The 20,701-nt window shown below is 33.1% G+C and overlaps 1 protein-coding gene across 1 annotated transcript; it reads left to right on the top strand.

The window, feature by feature from the left end:
* The first annotated feature begins 5,727 nt into the window (after positions 1-5,727).
* Positions 5,728-16,226, top strand: LOC133668430 (uncharacterized). The gene is made up of 16 exons (XM_062088278.1): positions 5,728-7,164; positions 7,337-7,849; positions 7,952-8,095; positions 8,184-8,392; positions 8,477-8,687; positions 8,790-9,027; positions 9,193-9,343; positions 9,416-9,677; positions 11,960-13,222; positions 13,663-14,178; positions 14,409-14,534; positions 14,641-14,852; positions 14,923-15,133; positions 15,244-15,481; positions 15,558-15,708; positions 15,792-16,226. The coding sequence occupies exons 1-16, from the start codon at positions 5,805-5,807 to the stop codon at positions 16,092-16,094; spliced, it is 6,108 nt and encodes a 2,035-aa protein (XP_061944262.1). The 5' UTR covers positions 5,728-5,804; the 3' UTR covers positions 16,095-16,226.
* Positions 16,227-20,701: the final 4,475 nt, after the last annotated feature.

The raw sequence follows: 20,701 nt of genomic DNA, 5'->3' as shown, positions 1-20,701 counted from the left end.
GTGTTCTACGTTGTTATTATCAATTCGTTTAAATTTAGAGTCTTAGCAAACTTTGAATGCTTTCAACGGCTGTGTCAAGTTGCTTGATCAGATTCCACACAGTAGTATTTCTTCTTAGGCGACATTAACCCTGTTTGAGCATCATAATCCATACAGGGTGCCAATGGTTTTAACTGGTTATCACCAGATAATCCCCAATATCTCTTTAAGGAGACGAAGCATCATATAATTTTCACCCACCCCTCATAATTCACCAACCATTGCACCTGCACATTACTTAAATCATGGTAAAAACAATCTCTTCTGACAAATCAAGCCAACTGCACGATCCTTCTTTCACCAAGCTTTTTTCTTCTCTTTGTCATCTTCTTTAGACTCTGCATTTTGAAATTCCTACACTCAGTTTTAAGGGTTCCATGGAGAATCCAAAACCATTTCAAAAAGGCACAGATACTGGCCTGGCCTACAATCCAATCTTCGGAAGGTCCAAGGATATCAGCCTAATATCAATTTGTCCAAGCCTACGTCTATCAATGGTCAAGGAATAGTAGGAAGACATTTCTCCACCGGTTTGGAGTCAAGCCCTGGTTGTTGGCCGTGTCTGATCCAGACATGATTAAGGAGATGCTCTGTAGTTTTTTGGACAGGGGCTTGGTGGGCTTACCGGCAAATGTCATGTTCACCTATGGAGAAAACTCTACGAATTGTAATAGAGTTTTTTCTCTTAGTCCTTCAAATTTATTTTTTTTGGTTCTTTAATTCTTTTTTTAATTTTATTTTTTTTGGGATTAAACTTTGTGGTATACTTTGTCTGTCTTGGCTAGGGGATCTCAGGGTATTAATAAAGAAAATCATTGCTCAGATGACGCTTGGTTTACCGAAATCATATACTGTATAATAGAAGAAATTTCTCAACCCATATATAAAGTATATAATCGCTGGAGATCTCAAGTTAATAGACATTCTCCCGTGGTGGTTTGTTTATTGGAAGTGAGTCCATAATATCAAAAAAGAAGAAGAAAAGGCTGGTCTTCAAAGTTGAATTACTTGTTTCTAAAGTTTAATGTTTTTGTGTTTGGAGATGCTTTTATTTTTGTTTTTATGTATTTTTCAATTCATATTTAAAAATGATTTTTTTTTATATTTTAAAAGTGTTTTAAAAAATTAAAATTTTTTATTTTTTTATTTTAAAATAATATTTTTTTTATATTTTTAAATCATTTTAATATGCTAAAATCAAAAATAATTTTTAAAAATTAAAACAAATATTATTTAATATATTTTTAAATAAAATATACTTTAAAAAATAATCAAAACCACGCATCTAAATATAAAAAACACCGTCAAGAGGCTCAATTGACTCAACTGGTTAGATAGCCATGCCACTGCTGTTTACGACAACAATCACAAATGGTTCTCCTCACAATCCTTCAGATGAGCTTCCAAAAACTATTTGCGGAAAATCAAGATCGTGAGAAACTTTATTGTTACCTGCGGGGTCAAGTCCACTCCTAGAAAACTGAATGTCTTCGAGGTTTTTTGAGAAATCATTACATGAATCTAGTTTGTTGGAACAATGCAATCACATTTCCCTGATTCACCGTGACAACCAGCCAATCAATGGCAATAATTAACCACGGTTCTGGGACCTGTTTTTTTATTTATTTTAAAAGTTTTTTAAAAAAAATTATATTTTGTTGGTATTTTTAGATCATTTTAATATAGTAATATTAAAAATAATTTTTAAAAAATAAAATAATACCATTTAAATTCATAGATGAAGAAATCCCTATCATATCAATGTTGAGACTAAAATTTAGGATAGCTATATAAATACGATGAACTGAATATAAAAATATCTTTTCTTTAATAGAATTTAAAACTTTAGCAACTCTTTGGAGGTATATTAGAGTAGCTAGTAGAAACAATAATGGGAGGGAAAATAATAACACGACATTTATTTATAGGCTGGAAAAGGATGATATTGCCCCAAACATAGTCACACCAATATTAATATCTAGGCACTCACACTTATTTTTATGTAAAAAAGATAGTTGCATATTTAAAGTAGATTATTTAATTAGAGAATTGTTAAAGTAAAATAAAATAAAAGAGAAACCGGTCTATATTAAGGTTGTCAATTCCATTCTGTTTCGTCCGAAATGACCGAAACATTCCATACCAATTCAAAAAATAAAACAAAACAGAATAATTTTCATCTCATTTTAAATCCCGGTTTGTTCCGGATTTTTCAGCTAAATTTCAGCCGGAATGTTCCGGTTTCATTCCACATGTTCCGTTCTGCTCTTAAAAAACCATTAAATCAAATTGAACTTTATTCAATAATTTAATTAATTAAAGTCATTAGTTGTGTTTCTATTGTATAATTTATAATTAATTTATCTTGAATTTAAATTATATTTGTTATAAACAGTTCAATCCTAAAACAACATATTAAATCACTTCAAAATTAAAATATTTTATTTTAATTAAAAAAATAAAATATCTATCAAAATAGAATTGAGAACCTTCATAATACATTAACAAGAACATCCCGATGAGCGTGTAATGAAATGGCCCACCAGAAAATTTGGAGCACGCGATCCCAGTCCTTGTTAGCAAAAACCAAAAACAAAAAGAAGAGTTATTGTAGATATTCAAGGCGAGATAATCTTTATACAATGAAATAATTATCTTTATAAGGATAGATTATTTATTTTTATTTTTGTTGCACAGTAAAGTTATTGTAACTCTAGAACAAATCACTATTAAGGGCCTTTTTGCTCTTTTAATTTTTTAAAACAGTATAATTACATTATTGTCTTTTAAGACAAAATCAAATAAACTCTTTTAAATGTCTTTTTTTTTTGTCATTTCAACATGATTTTTTTTATAATATTATGTTAATTCAATGATATTGTTGTATTTTAATAAATGCTAAATATTAAAAAAACTTGGTGGCATGTGCATGGCATGCACCAAGTGGGTGGCCCCCATATTTTCAAGCCATGCTTGTAGGGCAATTTAGCCATCAAAAACCATCTTTTTTTAGATGACACGTGCTCCAAGATTCTCATGGTGTGATGCTGCAAACTATTTTTTTTCTCTTCTTCTAGATTTTCATGCTAGTCCCTTGGAAATTCCAAACAAACCTTTAACTTGTTAATTTATTAGATTCGGTCCTTATTTTTTTGTTATAAATTTTTTTTTTATCTTGAATAATTTATAAAATTGAAATGTCTTTTCAATTTCACTCACCTTCAATTTTCTTATCTTTCAAATTTAATATTCATTCTTTTAATTCCTATTTGTTTTATTTGAGATCATTTTTTAAATTGAATTTTTTTTTATGATTTTACCTTCTTTTCGGTTTTTTCCTGTCAAATTTGATCATCATTCTTTTAATTCATGTTTTTTTTTAGTTTAGAAATTTTTTAAAATTGACATGTTAAACTATTTCGGAATTATGCTTATTGATTCAACGCAGGTCCAAAATTTCATGGGATGCTAGTTTCAGAGATTAAATCAAGTTCAAGAGATTTGCCCTAGTTTGCTTTTTTTCTTTTTTTTTTAAGCTAATGTTTTTTTTTACTTTTTTTCTCAGAGTTTTTCTATGTTATATTTTATGATTTGCTTTCTACTGCATTAGTCTCGAGTTCATGACCAAATTCACTGATTTTAAAGGTTAATGTGTGTTGATTTTTTTTGTTATTTTTTTTAAAATTTATTTATTTTAATTTCATCATTCAACATTAAATATATAGGGAATCGATCTCCGTGCTTTTGTTTCCTTTGCTTTCTATTGGGTTAAGCTGATCCAATGCCCATGATTGCCTGGTTAGTGAGTTAACGTGAGTTGATTCAATTTTTTTTAGATTTTTTTTTTATTAAATTTCTCTTTTTTATTATTTTTTTCCTTCAACATTAGGTTGTTTGATGACTGAACTTTATGATTTTATTAAGTTTTCTTTCAACCATGGTTACCGGCCTGGTATCACGACCGTATTAGAGATTTTGTATCTTGACTTGAGTTGGCTCAGATTAAGTTTTTTCGATCTTCCTTTTAAATTATATGTTTTTTATTTTCTTTTTTTTTCATTCAACATTTCATTTTGCAAGATATTGAGCCTCAACCTTTTTTTTTACTTTCTATGAAGTTATCATGTTCTCATTTGATTTGTTAGGAATTTTTTTTCAAACTTTTTTTTTCTGCTTTTATTTCTATGAGATTATCTTAATCTTATGTCAAAGATTATAGAGTTTGCGAGTTAATACATTTTAACCTTGTTTTTTTTTTCCTTTCAGTTTTGCCTTTTAACTTTAGATTGTTTAGCAATCCTCATGGACCGGGGTCAATTTCTTTTTAGCTTTTATTTGTTGTCAATTTTATTATTAGTTTATGTATTATGATTATATATTTTTTTATTATTATTATTTAAATTATAAATTGAACTAATGACTTGAGTCTTAATTTTTTTTCTCAGCAAAAATAATAATTCCAGATTGCAGCAAAACACAGGTTGCAAATCTAGTTTGTGTCTATAATCCATGTATATTTGATTCCTTATCACTTTTATGCATTTGCTTACAACTAGTTAGTGATAATGTTGTTAAACTCGGCTCAGCGCAGGCTGTGAAGAAGAATTCTCAATTGATCGAGATAAATCTTCAATTTCAGAAAATTTTACTCAATTGACTGAAATTGAAAAAACATGTGCTCAATTGACCGAATTAATAATGGAGGGGCTCTTTTGACAAGTTGGTGAAAATATAGGATGGAAATAGTGGGTTTTGTCCAAATGAAGGATATACTTGCAGAACGAGTAGGACATGAAAGCATGAATGCATAAAGTTGAAAAATGCCTTGACGGGCCATTGTTGCCAAAGAAAACATTGCGTGGGAAAGGAGAGCCAAGACTTGTCAAAGAAAAGAACACGCCTGTACCGAGGCTTGTGTCCCAGTGATCTTGCAGTGTTTTTCTGTTTCTGAATCCTGAATTCAAGTTTTAGGGTATATGTCTGTTATTTTTATAGTATTTTATTTATTTATTGAACTTGTATATTATTCAGTAAATCTAGAAATTAGTCATAATATATGTAAATTAGTCTAGATATCCTGGATTATAAAAAAAAAACAGGCCTGTTGCAAGAAATTTAATTATTTATGGATAGTTTAAAAAGGAATTTGTTTTGAATTAATAATATATTTTACAAGATAAAATATTTTATAAATAATAATTTATACACATAATCATCCAACAATCTTATTCATCAAAATCTTATCATCTCATTACATGAAATATCATTATCAGTTATCACTGTTGCCATTATTATTTTTTACTTTACCATTATTATCTTTATTATCACCTCACTCTACAACTCTATTACTATCGGTACCACGGTTAAAAAGAATTTAAGACTGATATGGTTATTTAAAATTGTATTTCAAACAATATTTTATTAAATTTTAATTTTTTTAAATTAATTTTTTATATATATTTTTAAATTATTTAATATATTAACATCAAAAATAATTTTTTAAAATAATAAAAAAATATTATTTTAATATATTATTAAATAAAAAATACTTTAAAAATAACCACTATCATGCCACCTCCCGTATTCCCACTGTTAAATTTTTGGCGGTGACTAGGAAAATGTTGTCGTGTTCTAATGATTGACTATTCTAAATTAATATAAATTTAGTAAAGCATCCTCTCCCTCCCTTTATGGTCAGCGTCAACAAAGAACAACTGTAGTGAAAATTTGCTTTGCGGTTGACTTGAGTGATACATTCATGGTTGATGGTAAGAAGAGGTCTTAACCAGAGAGATCTATGTGCAATGCATAGCATGCTATCAACCGTTTTCTTTACTTATGCTTTCTTATTATGCTCCTCCCTTTTATGTTGCTTTGCTAGAGATACCATCACATTTGCTGGTAGTTCGATTAGTAATGATGGTGGAGAAACTCTTGTTTCAGCAGGAAAAAGGTTTGAACTGGGGTTCTTTACTCCTGAACAGCGTTCTGTTTACGAAAGCTATGTAGGAATTTGGTATTACAGGTCGAATCCACGAATAGTTGTGTGGGTTGCCAATCGAGACCGCCCACTTCTTGATGATGGAGCAGGTTTGGCTGTCACAGATGATGGAAACCTCAAGATTTTGGATAAAAATAGAGATCCTTTTTGGTCTACAGGGCTTGAATCAACATCAAAACCAGGGAATCGGTTGGCTAAGCTCTTAGATTCTGGGAACTTGGTTTTGTGTGATAGTAATACCCTTTTGACAACTATTCTATGGCAAAGCTTTCAACATCCAACTGATACATTTCTTCCAGGTATGAAGATGAGTGGGGATCTAAAATTGACTTCATGGAAAAGTCAAGTTGATCCAGAAGAAGGTTACTTCACATTTCAGCTAGATGAAGAAACGGACCAGTTTGTTATCTCCGATGGCTATATAAAGCACTGGACTAGTGGGGACTCAAGTGATTTCTTTAGCTCAGAAAGAATGCCTGATAGAATAGCATATTTTCTATCGAACTTCACCAGAAATGTACCTCCTACAAAATCAAAAATCAACATAACAACTCCATCTACTACAAATACAACTCTATTACGCTCATATTTTGGTAATTCAAGGATTAGGTTGGATGTTGAAGGGGAGCTACAATACTGGAGCTTCGATGTGAATACAAATTGGTCTTTGCAATGGTTGGGGCCGGGAGACAAATGCAGTGTGCTTAATGCCTGTGGGAACTTTGGAAGCTGCAATCTATACAATAGGTTGGCTTGCAGATGTTTGCCCGGATTTAAGCCTAACTCACCGGAAAATTGGAGGAATGGAGATTTCTCTGGTGGTTGCATCAGAAGCGCTGCCGTATGTGGGAAGAATGACACCTTCTTGAGCTTGAAGAATATGAGAGTTGGGCAAACAGACATTAAATTTGAGACTGAGAATGAAAAGAAATGCAGAGAGGAGTGTCTCAGTAAGTGCCCATGCCATGCTTATTCCTTTGTGAAGGAGGAAGTCAATATGCGAAGGGACAGACAACCTGGCTACAACACTTGCTTGATCTGGATGGATGATCTTAAAGATCTCCAGGAGGAATATTCTTATGGTGGGCCCGATCTCTTTGTTCGTGTCACCGTTGCTGACATAGGTACTTCCTTCTTTCGACATGTTCTTTCTCCTTTTGTTACTACAAGATGCTGTAATTACGTCAAGGATAATTTTCTCTGATAGAAGATTGCACACAAGCAGTGGACTTAATTCATAACTGAACTAAATACCAGTACTGTTTCATACCTTAAAAAAAGCTCCATGTTTTGCAGAATCAAAGGCTAAAAGTTGTGAGCCTTGTGGCATAAATGTGATTCCTTATCCTCTAAGTACTGGATCAGATTGTGGTGACCCCATGTACTTCAGTTTCTACTGCGATAATTCCACAGGAAAACTCAGCTTTAAGACACACAACGGCAACTATAGTGTCACTACCATCAATCAAGATACAAGAACATTTGTTATCCAAGAGAAAGATGTAGATGATTGTAATGCCAGTACAAGAGGTCAAATTCGGAAGTTCAACACGTCATTTCCATTTAAGATGAACGCCTCTAAACGTTGGTGTGATACCGTGGCAGGAAATTTTATTTCCAACGTTTCATCTCAAGGTCTGGTAGAAATAGATATTGGTTGGGAGCCACCTCAAGAGCCAGTCTGCTCTTCATCTTCAGACTGCGACGATTGGCCAAATTCAACTTGCAATGTAACAAGAAATGGTACAGCGAGATGCCTCTGCAATTCAAATTTTTGGTGGGATGGCATGGCTCTAAATTGCGTTCATGGTGAGCACTCTATATCTTGCATCAAACTGCAAAAGTAGTCAAAACCATAAGTTTCATACAGTTTAATTTATTATAATGCGCTTACCCCTTTCTTTCTTGAAGTTTTCGATGGACAAGCAGGAGGATATTCGAGAAAAAAGAAACCATTGTCTTTGATTGTAGGAGTTACAATTGCTTGTGTCATAGTTCTATCAAGCATCTTCCTTTACATCTGCATTTTTATGAGAAAGAAGGCCAAACAACGAGGTAACTAGACAATTTTCCACTTGTAAGTTGGTATTGAAGTTTTCAGGGATTCCTCATGTAATTAGCAGTTGTCTTGTTGAAATTTCAGAAAGCCAGCAAAATAGTGAAAGAAATGCAGCTCTTTTGTATGGCACTGAGAAACGGGTCAAGAACTTGATAGATGCAGAAGAGTTCAACGAAGAAGATAAGAAGGGCATAGATGTACCTTTCTTTGATTTAGACAGCATACTAGCGGCTACGGATTATTTTTCAGAAGCAAACAAGCTTGGAAGAGGGGGCTTCGGGCCTGTTTACAAAGTAATATTTACGTTAATCATTGGAATTTTTGTGTCTGACAAGTTTTCTGGCTGAATTTTACCTGCATGGCAACTTTGGTTTCAGGGAAAATTTCCAGGAGGTCAAGAAATTGCAATAAAACGACTCTCTAGTGTTTCAGGACAAGGCCTAGAGGAGTTTAAGAATGAGGTGATTTTGATTGCTAGATTGCAGCATCGGAATCTTGTCAGACTAGTAGGCTATTGCATAAAAGGAGATGAAAAGATTTTACTTTATGAATATATGCCTAACAAAAGCTTAGATTCCTTCATATTTGGTTAGTCTCTAAACAGATTCATCATTTTTGTTTTATAAATGTACGTTTGCAGCACTCATGGTTGCTAATTTTTGTTCTCATGGAAATGGAAAACCTCTGAAGATCGAGATCTGGGAATGTTACTGAATTGGGAGATGCGCTTAGATATCATTTTAGGAGTTGCTAGAGGTCTTCTTTATCTCCACCAAGATTCTAGACTCAGGATTATTCATCGTGATATGAAAACGGGCAACATTTTATTAGATGCGGAAATGAATCCCAAAATTTCTGACTTTGGATTGGCAAGGATGTTCGAAGGCAAACAAACCGAAGGGAGCACAAACAGAGTTGTTGGAACTTAGTAAGTTTCAGATCCTATCAACATTGATATTCATCAGACATACATTCATATGCAAACACTCTCTTTTTGCAGCCTCCAATCCTACAATCATGTCATGGTTAATTCTGAATTAGGTGACTGTCTCCAGCTGAGTTAATGATTCTTGTGAAAATTGTTGTAATGCAGTGGCTATATGTCGCCGGAGTACGCATTAGATGGCTTATTCTCTGTCAAATCTGATGTTTTTAGTTACGGCGTTGTTGTACTTGAGATTCTTAGTGGGAAAAGGAACACAGGATATTTTAATTCTGATGAAGCCCAAAGCCTTCTAGCTTATGTAAGTTCAACCGTGCTAATCTAATGTTTTATCATTTGATAAGCTATGCTGACTTATACTTCAAAATTCCAGGCTTGGAGATTATGGAGAGAAGACAAGGCATTGGATTTAATGGACGAGACATTACGTGAAAGTTGCAACACCAATGAGTTTCTAAGGTGTGTAAATGCTGCACTCTTATGCGTACAAGATGATCCAGCCGACCGTCCGACCATGTCAAATGTTGTTGTGATGCTTAGCAGTGAAACTGCAAACTTGCCGGTTCCTAAGAACCCAGCCTTTTTTATACGAAGAGGCCTTTCTGGCACAGCTTTTGCTTCAAGTAAACAAGAGAGAGGCCTTTCTGTCACAGCTTTTGCTTCAAGTGAACAAGAGAGAGGCCTTTCTGGCACAGCTTCATCTTCAAGTAAACCAGAAACAAGCATCGATACAGCGATTGCTTCAGACGAAGGCAGATAATTTCCTGTCAATGTGCATAAAATCTTGGAAAGTTTCTCAATCTTCAAATGGAAAGGTTTCTTTTTTTTTTTTCCTGGTAAAATCTCATGTTTTTCCATGACAGAATTCGTGTCTAATTAGTCCTTCTGTTCTGAAATTGTAATCAAAACCATCTCAGAACTTCATTATTGTATTTGTGTAATTCCCCGTAAACAATTTTTCTTTCGAGTGTTCTACATTGTTATTATCAATTCGTTTAAATTTAGAGTCGTAGCAAACTTTGAATGCTTTCAACGGCTGTGTCAAGTTGCTTGATCAGATTCCACACAGTAGTATTTCTTCTTAGGCGACATTAACCCTTTTTGAGCATCATAATCCATACAGGGTGCTAATGGTTTTAACAGGTTATCACCAGATAATCCCCAATATCTCTTTAAGGAGACAAAGCATCATATAATTTTCAACCACCCCTCATAATTCACCAACCATTGCAGCTGCACATTACTTTAATCATGGTAAAAACAATCTCTTCTGACAAATCAAGCCAACTGCACGATCCTTCTTTCACCATGCTTTTTTCTTCTCTTTGTGATCTTCATTAGTCTCTGCATTTTGAAATTCCTACACTCAGTTTTAAGGGTTCCATGGAGAATCCATAACCATTTCAAAAGGGCACAGACACTGGCCTCGCCTACAATCCAATCTTCGGAAGGTCCAAGGATATCAGCCTAATATCAATTTGTCCAAGCCTACGTCTATCAATGGTCAAGGAAGAGAAGGAAGACATTTCTCCACCGGTTTGGAGTCAAGCCCAGGTTGTTGGCCATGTTTGATTCAGACATGATTAAGGAGATGCTCTGTAGTTTTTTGAACAGGGGCTTGGTGGGCTTACCGGCAAAAGTCATGTTCACCTATAGAGAAAACACTACGAATTGTAATAGAGTTTTTTTTTTTTCTTAGTCCTTCAGTTGTTTTTTTTTTTTTGGTTCTTTAATTCTTTTTTAAATTTTATTATTTTTGGGATTAAACTTTGAGGGGGTATACTTTGTCTGTCTTGGCTAGGGGATCTCAGGGTATTAATAAAGAAAATCATTGCTCTGGTTTAACGAAACTAAATAAAGTTTTTTTTTCCAAGTTATCGTAATCAATTTGTTTATTTAGTTTATTTGGTGTCATTGCCTATTATTATTTTTTATTATATAATTAAAATAAAAATTAATTTATTTGACCCAGTCATAGATTTTATTCCTTCTTTATAACACGCTTATGACGCCTCAATATCATATTTTTACACATAAAAAATAAATAAAATTGATCCTGCCCATAGTTCAGCACAATTCCATAAATATAGTGTGTACTAATCTGAGTACAAATTGAAAAAATACAAAAGATGAAAGTGTAATATTCCACCTAAAAAATATTTTTTTGAAAATTAAATTAAATTTTTTATTGATTGAAAAGTATTTTTTATTGATAAATATTTTTAATAATAAACATAAAAAAATTTAAAAAATAATTTTCAGAAAATGACTTTTTATTAAACAACCCTAGATTATTATTTCTGATAAGAATAAAAACAAACGAAACTACATACCAGTTTCATGGACCAATAATAAAAGGTGAAATAGACAAAAATGGAAGACCAAGACTTCATCTGGTAATCTTAACTTTTCAGATTACTGAATTGTATCCCTCTTTTCCTCAGACACGCCAAAATCTGCAGCCTAATAGAACTAGGTGGTTTCTGTGGTCCCTCCAGTTTACATTTGCATTTCAGCCATTAGTTCAGACCTGACATTGATACTATGCATCATGAAACTTGCTGTTCAGTCAACTGGTAACGTCACTGTCTAATTGGAAAACACCACCAGGAGACTATTCTAGTCAAAAGGAACAGATATAAAGTGATAAAATCAGCTAAAAACGCGTTGATTAGTTAGAAGTAGACTTATTTGTGGTAAATGAGCTATCTGCTATTGCTTGGACCCCTGAAAGGGGTAGAAAGAAAGAGGACTAGTCAGTTAGCTATGTAATAATGCTGCTGGTAATACAAGGTTGGGCAGTGACATTCTCTGATGATGGATGTGAAAGAAAGAACGAGAATTCAAACAGCCCATATCACGATTTCTGCAACCAACATGGTGTCTAGCATCTTCTCATCATTCAAACTCTTTCTTTTTCTTAGTTCTTGGATGTGCTCGGCCAGGGATAACATGACATCGTCCACTACTCCACTCAGGGATGAAATGGGAGATACTCTTGTTTCTTCTGGAGAAAGATTTGAACTTGGATTCTTCACTCCATATGGGAGAAATGATGGCAAGAAATACCTAGGCATCTGGTATTACAGATACAGCCCTCAAACTTTTGTGTGGGTTGCTAACCGTGAAAATCCACTCGATAATTCCAGGGGAGTTTTTTCCCTCGGACAAGATGGAAACCTCCAGGTGATGGATGGAAATAGAACATCTTACTGGTCCGCAAGGATAGAATCAACATCATCTTCATCTTCTTTCACTCGGAGGTTGAAGCTCATGGATTCCGGGAACTTAGTCTTGATCCAAGAAGCTGCAAATGGTTCAGCAATATTGTGGCAAAGCTTCGATTATCCAACTGACACATTTCTTCCTGGAATGAAGATAAACAAGAACTTTATGTTGACTTCTTGGAAGAGTCCCAGTGACCCAGCACCAGGAGACTTCAAATTTCAGCTTGATGAAAGAGAAAACCAGTACATCTTCATGAAGAACGGATCGATTCCGTACTGGAAAAGTGGAGTTTCAGGAAGTTTTGTAAGATCCGACGAAAGGCTCTGGCTTGTTTCTAACTTGCTCATGAATTCCAGCAGGAAACCAAGCAGACCTCTTGGGAACACAACTACAAATGGAAATCCTTATAATAGAATAAATTCAACAGCTGTGAATTATAACAATGCAAGACTGGTGATGAATTTCGGTGGGCAGTTACAGTTTTTCCTCTGGAGAAATGCGAATTGGACTTTGAACTGGTGGGAACCAAGTGATCGATGCAGTGTATTTGATGCTTGTGGGAGTTTTGGTAGCTGCAATAGTCTAAATAGGATTCCTTGCAAGTGTTTGCCAGGATTTCAGCCCAAGTCACCTGACAATTGGAAATTAGGAAACTTTTCAGAGGGGTGTGAAAGAATGTCACCTTTGTGCAGCAACGATGTGGCTCCGAGCTTCTTGGAGTTAAAATCGATGAAAGCAGGAAAGCCTGATGCTGAACCTGACTACTCAGATGAACATGACTGTATGATCAAGTGCCATAGCAATTGCAACTGCCAGGCATATTCTTATCATAAGGCTGAAAAGGGGGATAATAATTTTACATGCTGGACTTGGTTTAAGGATCTCAACAACATTCAGGAGCAGTATGACAGGGGTCGTGACCTCAAAGTCCGTGTGCCACTTTCAGCAATAGGTACTTAATCCTATCAATACGATGACTTGGGATCTGCATAGCTGATTTATCTCTTAGAATTTTGATGCCTGGCTATTTTTTTTTTTTCCTGAAAAGTAAACACACGTTTATGACTCTAGTTTATCATCTGATACGGCCCTTGATTGCAATGGTTCTTGTACAGTAAGTTTAATTGTTTTAACACCAAAAATTTCAACTTATTCCTGCATAATATTTTGTGAGTTAGCATTTGCAGAATCAGTCTTGCAGATTGAGTTTGCCATAGGAAAACAAAAATGGTTGTGCTGGTGTTGTCTATTGGTCTATTTCATGACAAAGCTAGAGTCTAGAAATGGTTATAGTTTATATAAGTTTTGCTCAGTTTTCAAATACAAAGATTCGGAAGTAAATACAATTTTAAATTGCATGAACCTTGACATGTAGACATTCCACTCTTTCAGCATCGGTGAAAAGAAAATGTGAGATTTGCGGCACTACCATAATCCCCTACCCGCTAAGCACGGGACCAAACTGTGGCGATAAAATGTACTTCAGGTTCCACTGTGATGATTCCATTAGCCAGCTTATGTTTGAGGCACCTGATGGTGCCCACTATCGTGTAACTGGCATTGATGAAGAGTTGCAAAAATTTTCAATAGACGTTGGCTATGCAGATTGTACAGCTATCGAGTCGATGGGAAACTATATGCAGCACCACAACCAGTCCTGGCCATTTCATGTAATTGGAAGATGCGACGCTAACCGTAGTAATATTATATTAGGTTCTTCATTTGAAGGTACAAGATTTGCTGAAGTTGAAATCGGCTGGGCTAAACCATCTGAACCACTCTGTAACTCACTCGATGAATGCAATGACTGGCAACATTCAACCTGCAGTTCTGCAACAAATGGGATGAAAAGGTGCCTTTGCAGTAAATCCTTTTGGTGGGATCCCAAAACGGTCAGTTGCATTCCAGGTATATTGACAATAACATTTTAAGTGATCTATATCTAGATTTCTTTGTAAGCAAGCAATTCAGACAACGCTGCTAGGACACTAAAATTTGCTACTTCTGACAAGTAATAATGGCTTGTTTGTTAGTCTTTCCATAAATTTGTGCAACTATATAATTGATAAAAGAATATAGTTAACCTGATTCCTCAATGATAATAGCTTATAGCTGTAATTTCTCTGATTAACATGCAGCATCTACAAAGAAAAGGAGGTCATTATATCTAGTTTTACTTGGAGCTATTGCAGCTTCTGTAATCATCCTATGTGCTTCCTTCTTTCTGTATAATTTGCGAAGATCAACGAAGGTTACTGGTCGAGGTACTCAATATGCCAACAGTTTAATCTTTATTCTTTTGATAAAATAAGAATATTTTTCAATGAAAACTCAGCAAGTGATTAACTCTTGAAATTGCCTTCAACTCAGAAAACAGAGAAAACAATCAGGGGAATGCAGCATTTCACTTGAATGACACTGAGAGACGACCCAGGGATTTGATATATGCTGACCATTACACTGTAGATGATAAGAAAGGCATAGATGTACCATTTTTTGACATGGAATGCATACTAGCTGCTACAGATAACTTCTCGGGTGCAAACAAGCTAGGACAAGGGGGTTTTGGGCCTGTTTACAAGGTAAATGACCATGCTGTTTCCTACAGTACTTGAGTTTATTCTGACATGCTGTGTATTGATTTTTGTTCAGGGAAAGTTACCGGGAGGCCAAGAAATAGCTATAAAAAGACTTTCTTATGGTTCAGGGCAAGGCTTGGAGGAATTCAAGAATGAAATTACATTGATCGTCAAACTTCAACATCGTAATCTTGTTAGACTTTTGGGATACTGTGCAGAAGGATGTGAGAAAATGTTACTATATGAATACATGCCAAACAAGAGCTTGGATGTCTTCATATTTGGTTAGCCTCTCTAAACTTAACTAATAAACATTTTTCTATACTGATAGGAAACAGATAATTTAAGATGATTGCTAACTTTATGCTCTTAATGGAAATTGAAACCATACAAGATCGGACGCTGTGCGTGTTATTAAATTGGGAACTGCGCTTTAACATTATCATGGGAATCGCTCGAGGACTGCTTTATCTTCACCGAGATTCAAGGCTGAAGATCATTCACAGAGACTTGAAAACAAGCAATGTCCTCTTAGATGAGGAGATGAACCCCAAAATTTCTGATTTCGGCCTGGCAAGGATCTTAAGAGGCCAACAAACAGAGGCAAACACACAGAGAGTTGTTGGGACTTAGTAAGTTCTATTATACATCAAATGTTGATTACATTTCTGTGTCATCTAACTTGATACAAACTCACCTGTCATGCAGCGGCTACATGGCACCGGAGTATGCAATGGATGGGGATTTCTCAACGAAGTCTGATGTCTTTAGCTTCGGTGTGGTTGTACTTGAAATTCTCAGTGGAAAAAGAAATGCGGCATTTTACAAGTCTGATCAAAATTTTAGCCTTTTAGCTTATGTAAGCAATGGAAATTTTCAAAGCCACAGCCTCCTTTTCTTTCTCTACCATTTAATAATTTTGATTTTTAAACTTTGTCACAGGCATGGAGGTTGTGGAAAGAGGAAAAGGTACTGGATTTGATGGACCGAGCATTATGCGAAACTTGTGACGCAAATGAATTTGTGAGGTGTGTGAATGTTGGCCTCTTATGTGTGCAAGAACATCAATGGGATCGTCCCACCATGTCAAACGTAGTTTTCATGCTTGAAAGTGACACTGCATCTCTACCAACTCCAAAGAAACCAGGATTTGCAGCAAGCAGATCCCTCTTCAACACTGCTTCTTCTTCTAGCAAAGCAGATTCATACGTCGATTTAACAAATACGTTAGAGCAAGGAAGATAATTGGGGGAAGGGGTTAGAAAATGTTGTTCTCCCTCTATGTCAATCTAGCAGGATTTGTCGCACTTTCCAATATAAATCTGCTGTTTTTGTCTATCTTGTCCCATTAATTCAGAGCCATTCATTGTCTTAAAAGTTTGTCATTCATTCTGATCAAATAATTTGTATTGAGATTACATAAAAGCCAGAATAATGTTTGGCATGGAAGTGTGACAATGGAAGCAGCTATATTGTGCAGGACATGTCGTGGAACCAACGTTCTGATGCACATACAAGACTTAAGGCATAGCCATACATGTCAGGCTAGTTCTGCCCTCATTGACATACACATTATGAAAGTGTTTTAACAAGCCCTAATCAAATACAATATAGTGGAAAACAACGAAAAAAAATCAATAAAAAATATATATTTTTAATAAAGTTTTTATAATTTTTTTGTACAGGCACAGTGCTAAAGAAATTAATTCTTCATTTGTTTTTGTGGTAGTAAAGTTGAATCAACCTAAGTTAACTCACTAAACTCACAACCTGGATAATGAGACTGGGATAACTCTACTAAAAGCTAATCAAAATAAATTATAAAACTCAATTTTTAATCAATTAAATGTTGTAAGATAAAATTAAAAAAAAAACAATTAAAAAATTATATATAAAAACGACTCAATTCAACTCGAGTTAACACACAAACTCGTGACCCGGTTTAACACGCCAAACGCATGACTCAGGTTATGACACTAAGATAACCTCATTAAAAGCGAACAAAAAAACCAAGTCAACCCAAGTTATCATTCCAAACTCACAACCCGAGTTATAAGGCTTGTACAACCATATAAAAAGAAAATAAAAATAAATTTTGAATCATAATTCCTAATCAATCTAATATTAAAGGATGAAATTGAAAAAATAATAATTTTTAAAAACTAAAAAAATTGTCTGATTCAACCTAGATTACCTCGTTAAACCTATATATGACATAAGTCATAAGATCGAAATAATCTCATAGAAAGCAAACCAAAACAAATAATGAAATCTAGTTTTCAATGAATAAAATGTTGGAGGATGAAATTGAAAAAAAAATAATCTAAAAAAAAGAAAAAAAAACCTAAGTCAACCAGATTAATTTACCAAACCTATATCCCATATCATAAGATTGGGATAACCCTATAGGAAGTAAATAAAATAAATAATAAACCTTAATTTGCAATAAAATAAATGTTGAAGGATCAAATTAAAATTGAAGAAATTAAAAAAAAAGTTAACCAAAAAAAAAAACAATCAACTAGGTTAACTCATGAAACATGTGTCCTACATTATAAAATTGAGATAACATCATAAAAAAAACAAATCAAAATGTTTAATTTTCAACAAATCAAATATTAAATAAAAAAATTTAAATAAAAAAATAAAATACTATTGAAATAAATAGTGTTTTGTGAAGTGGTGCACAATCAAAGCACCACCTCTTCTATGTATTTAGCAAAAAAAAAAATGAGAACATATATCATTCAACTCCAGGAGATTTTAAATAGGTGAAGTCTCAAAATCATGAAAGATTAAATGGTTATTTTTATTTTATTATCTTATAATATAGTCTCGAAATTATGAAAGATTAAAAAGGTTTATAAAATGAAAACTACTAGATATAACCACAATTATTTGCCTTACAGGTGATTCTCGGATCCTGAACCGAACTGGAATCCTCCTTCACTAAATTCCCTGCCATCTTCGAATCTCCTGGAGATATACAATTTCAGTGCTTTTTTTTCTTTTTTTAGAGAGGGAGGGAGAGGCTACAGTTGATAAATAATCCCATTTGGGCAAGGCCATGAAACAGTCAATCAAGGGATCAATTCTAAAGTAAGTCGTTCGATATCGAAGGATTCAATAAATTAGTGCTTCATGAAGTAGCTGCACTCCTAAGTCCTACCCCCACATAGTTTAATAATTCCTAATATTAATTATCCCTATACTTCTTACTTTCTATTTTCCCCCTCAATAAATAACATTCTTGCTTTTCTCTGATCCCCCCCCCCCCCCGGGGGATTGCTCAAATATGCTTCACTATAGCTCACAAAAAAACACTTAAAGATCCTAAACATCCAAATAAAAACAAGCTTGTCATTTCATGGTTAGAGAAGTTTCATGGAAACTTTTTGAAAAGTTGAAGGGTAATATTTGAAAATTAAGAATTTAAGGATAAAAGTTGAATGTTGATGAATTTGTAGGGACAAAATTGAATTTTACCACTCGAATAGGAAAACATTTAGAAAAGGGTGCTAAATATAACATGAATTATGTCTTGCACATGATAAATTATTTATGAGTAAATTCAAGTGTTCTCAATCCATTAATTATAACATGCTTATGATGTAAAATAGATATCGTTAGAATAACTTGGAATTCATAAGGAAAAAAAACTATTACATTATCAAAACTTAATAATTAAAAACAATATATATTAAATAACTCAAGGCCAATATTTTACCACCAAATTAAAACAGCTGGCATCCACACTTTCTACCAATTTTAAAACAAATCATAAGTATAAATACAATATTTTTAATTGAAAACATAAACATGTGTACAATAGAACTTAAAAAGTCTCCTTCAAGCACCTCTCTTCTTGTTCCAGTAATAAAAGGTCCTTTTCTTATATTATTTTATGTTCAATTAGAACGCCATCTACAGCCACCTCTTTCCTGGCCGCATCCGCATCAAATTAATTTTACAGATGGCTGGCCAAGATTTTGGCTCATGGGAGTCGATCTGTAGACCCCATTTGCCCCTATTGAACACAAGGTCGTCAATTATGTTGTTTCGTTCAGTCCAGAATAGCCAGTATCACTTGTTTCATTTTAAAAAACAGAATAATCTAGAATAAATTTCATCTAGCTTTAAATTTTGATTCATTCCATAATGAGGCCAAACTTGACAAAAAAAAAAAAAAAGAGTCATGTGTCATCTTTGAACAACAAGTGTAATATACTCAGCTCACCATTAATGATTTTTTTATATTATTAGATTTATTTTATTAAAATGTTTTTGATGATATTGACAATATAATAATCAAGGCTTCAATGTGTCTCTAGAATTTTATTTTTTTTCTCTTTTTTCTCATATTTTTTTTATTTAATAATTGTTTAGATATTACTATTCTGAATAACAAGTTATAAATATTATATTTTTTTAATTGTAACATGCAAAAGTTATGATATTTTATCAAAATAAAAAATTTTCACAGTGTTATTCTACCTGATTTTTTTAAAAAAAAATGCTAATAAACAAAAAAAATCTCCAAAAACTTCGAGGATCAAAATGTAAAAAATTACTTACAATCAAAATGTAAAAAATTTTAGTATTTCATTGTTCATTGCTACATTGAAATATGTCAAAATCTTCTAGTATATCAAAATCTTCTAGTATATGTTAATGAACATTATATAAAAAAAGTAAATACAACTAAAAAGCCAGATGTGTTTTCTATGGAACCCCGTGTGGGCATACATTCTTAAGTATTTTTAGTGGATAATAGAGAAATTTAAATCTTAAATGGCCATAGGTAAAAAGACGAAATAGACATTAACTAGTTTATATACTCTATTATGATATTGGTAGAATAAAAATTTTGTTAATGTAATAAAAAAAAAGTCAAAGTTATAGAAAATTATTTGGTATTATTATTAAAACCAACTCTACAAATTAATTTTGAAATCATTAGACGCAATTCTTTTTCTAGCATAAATTTTAAAAAAAATTAAATTTACCAATAAATTGATTAATTTAAAAATAACTTGATTAAATAATAATTAAAAATTAAAAAAAGATGAAATGAATTTTATGACAAAAAAATATTACCTTTAGGTAGCACCAATGGTAAGACTACGGATGGACCATTTTTTTAAATTGTGTGCGGGAGTTTATTAAACGTGATCCATTTTGAAATACATAGAAACATAGAAGGTGTCTGTAATATTATATACAGTAGCTCCAAGTATTTTGAAGGAACTTCCCAATAATGATAGCTCATCTCTCGAAACTCCTGTGCCTGCCCGTCTCATCTCAAACTATTTGGCCCAACATCTAGCAAAGTTGTTCTTCAATAACATATACAGACACAATTTTGTAGACCAATATTACTACAGAAGTCCTCGTTTACTAGGATAAAGAAACAAAGATAGAGTCAAACTAGCTAACATGCTGCAAGAGTTTATCATTTATATGGATTTTTGTTTCGTCATTTATTCTTGATATTTTCTTACAAAAAAGATACGTTTGTAGATGTTTAGAGCTCTAAAGCGATCAGTTGACAATGCCAGAACATCCAAATCAAGAGGTGAATAATCTTCTGAAAATTTTATATATAATATAATAATAATAACCACCAAAGAAAAATCATATAATTGATTTGAAGGATAAAATTAAAAATTATTATTATTATTATTATTTGTGCCATAACTATTATTATTTTTATTATAATTGAAGGTATTAATATTAAAAATACTATTATTTGTGTTATAAATATTAATATTTATATTATAGTTCAAAGCATGAATATCAAAAATATTATTACTTGTGGTATAAAGATTATTATTTTTATATCATTGAAAGTA

This window comes from Populus nigra, chromosome 11 (genome assembly GCF_951802175.1).
Source record: "Populus nigra chromosome 11, ddPopNigr1.1, whole genome shotgun sequence".
Classification (NCBI taxonomy): Eukaryota; Viridiplantae; Streptophyta; class Magnoliopsida; order Malpighiales; family Salicaceae; genus Populus; species Populus nigra.
The sequence above is the reverse complement of the archived record's forward strand: the minus strand, read 5'-3'. Positions and strand labels throughout refer to the sequence as shown.

What these genes read in the sequence shown, in the direction of transcription:
- LOC133668430 (XM_062088278.1), top strand. Translation starts at nt 5,805, where the DNA reads ATGGTAAGAAGAGGTCTTAACCAGAGAGATCTATGTGCAATGCATAGC. An exon ending in GTTTTGGGCCTGTTTACAAG is followed by an intron (nt 14,853 to 14,922) that starts GTAAATGACCAT and finishes ATTTTTGTTCAG; the next exon opens with GGAAAGTTACCGGGAGGCCA. An exon ending in CTTGGATGTCTTCATATTTG is followed by an intron (nt 15,134 to 15,243) that starts GTTAGCCTCTCT and finishes AAACCATACAAG; the next exon opens with ATCGGACGCTGTGCGTGTTA.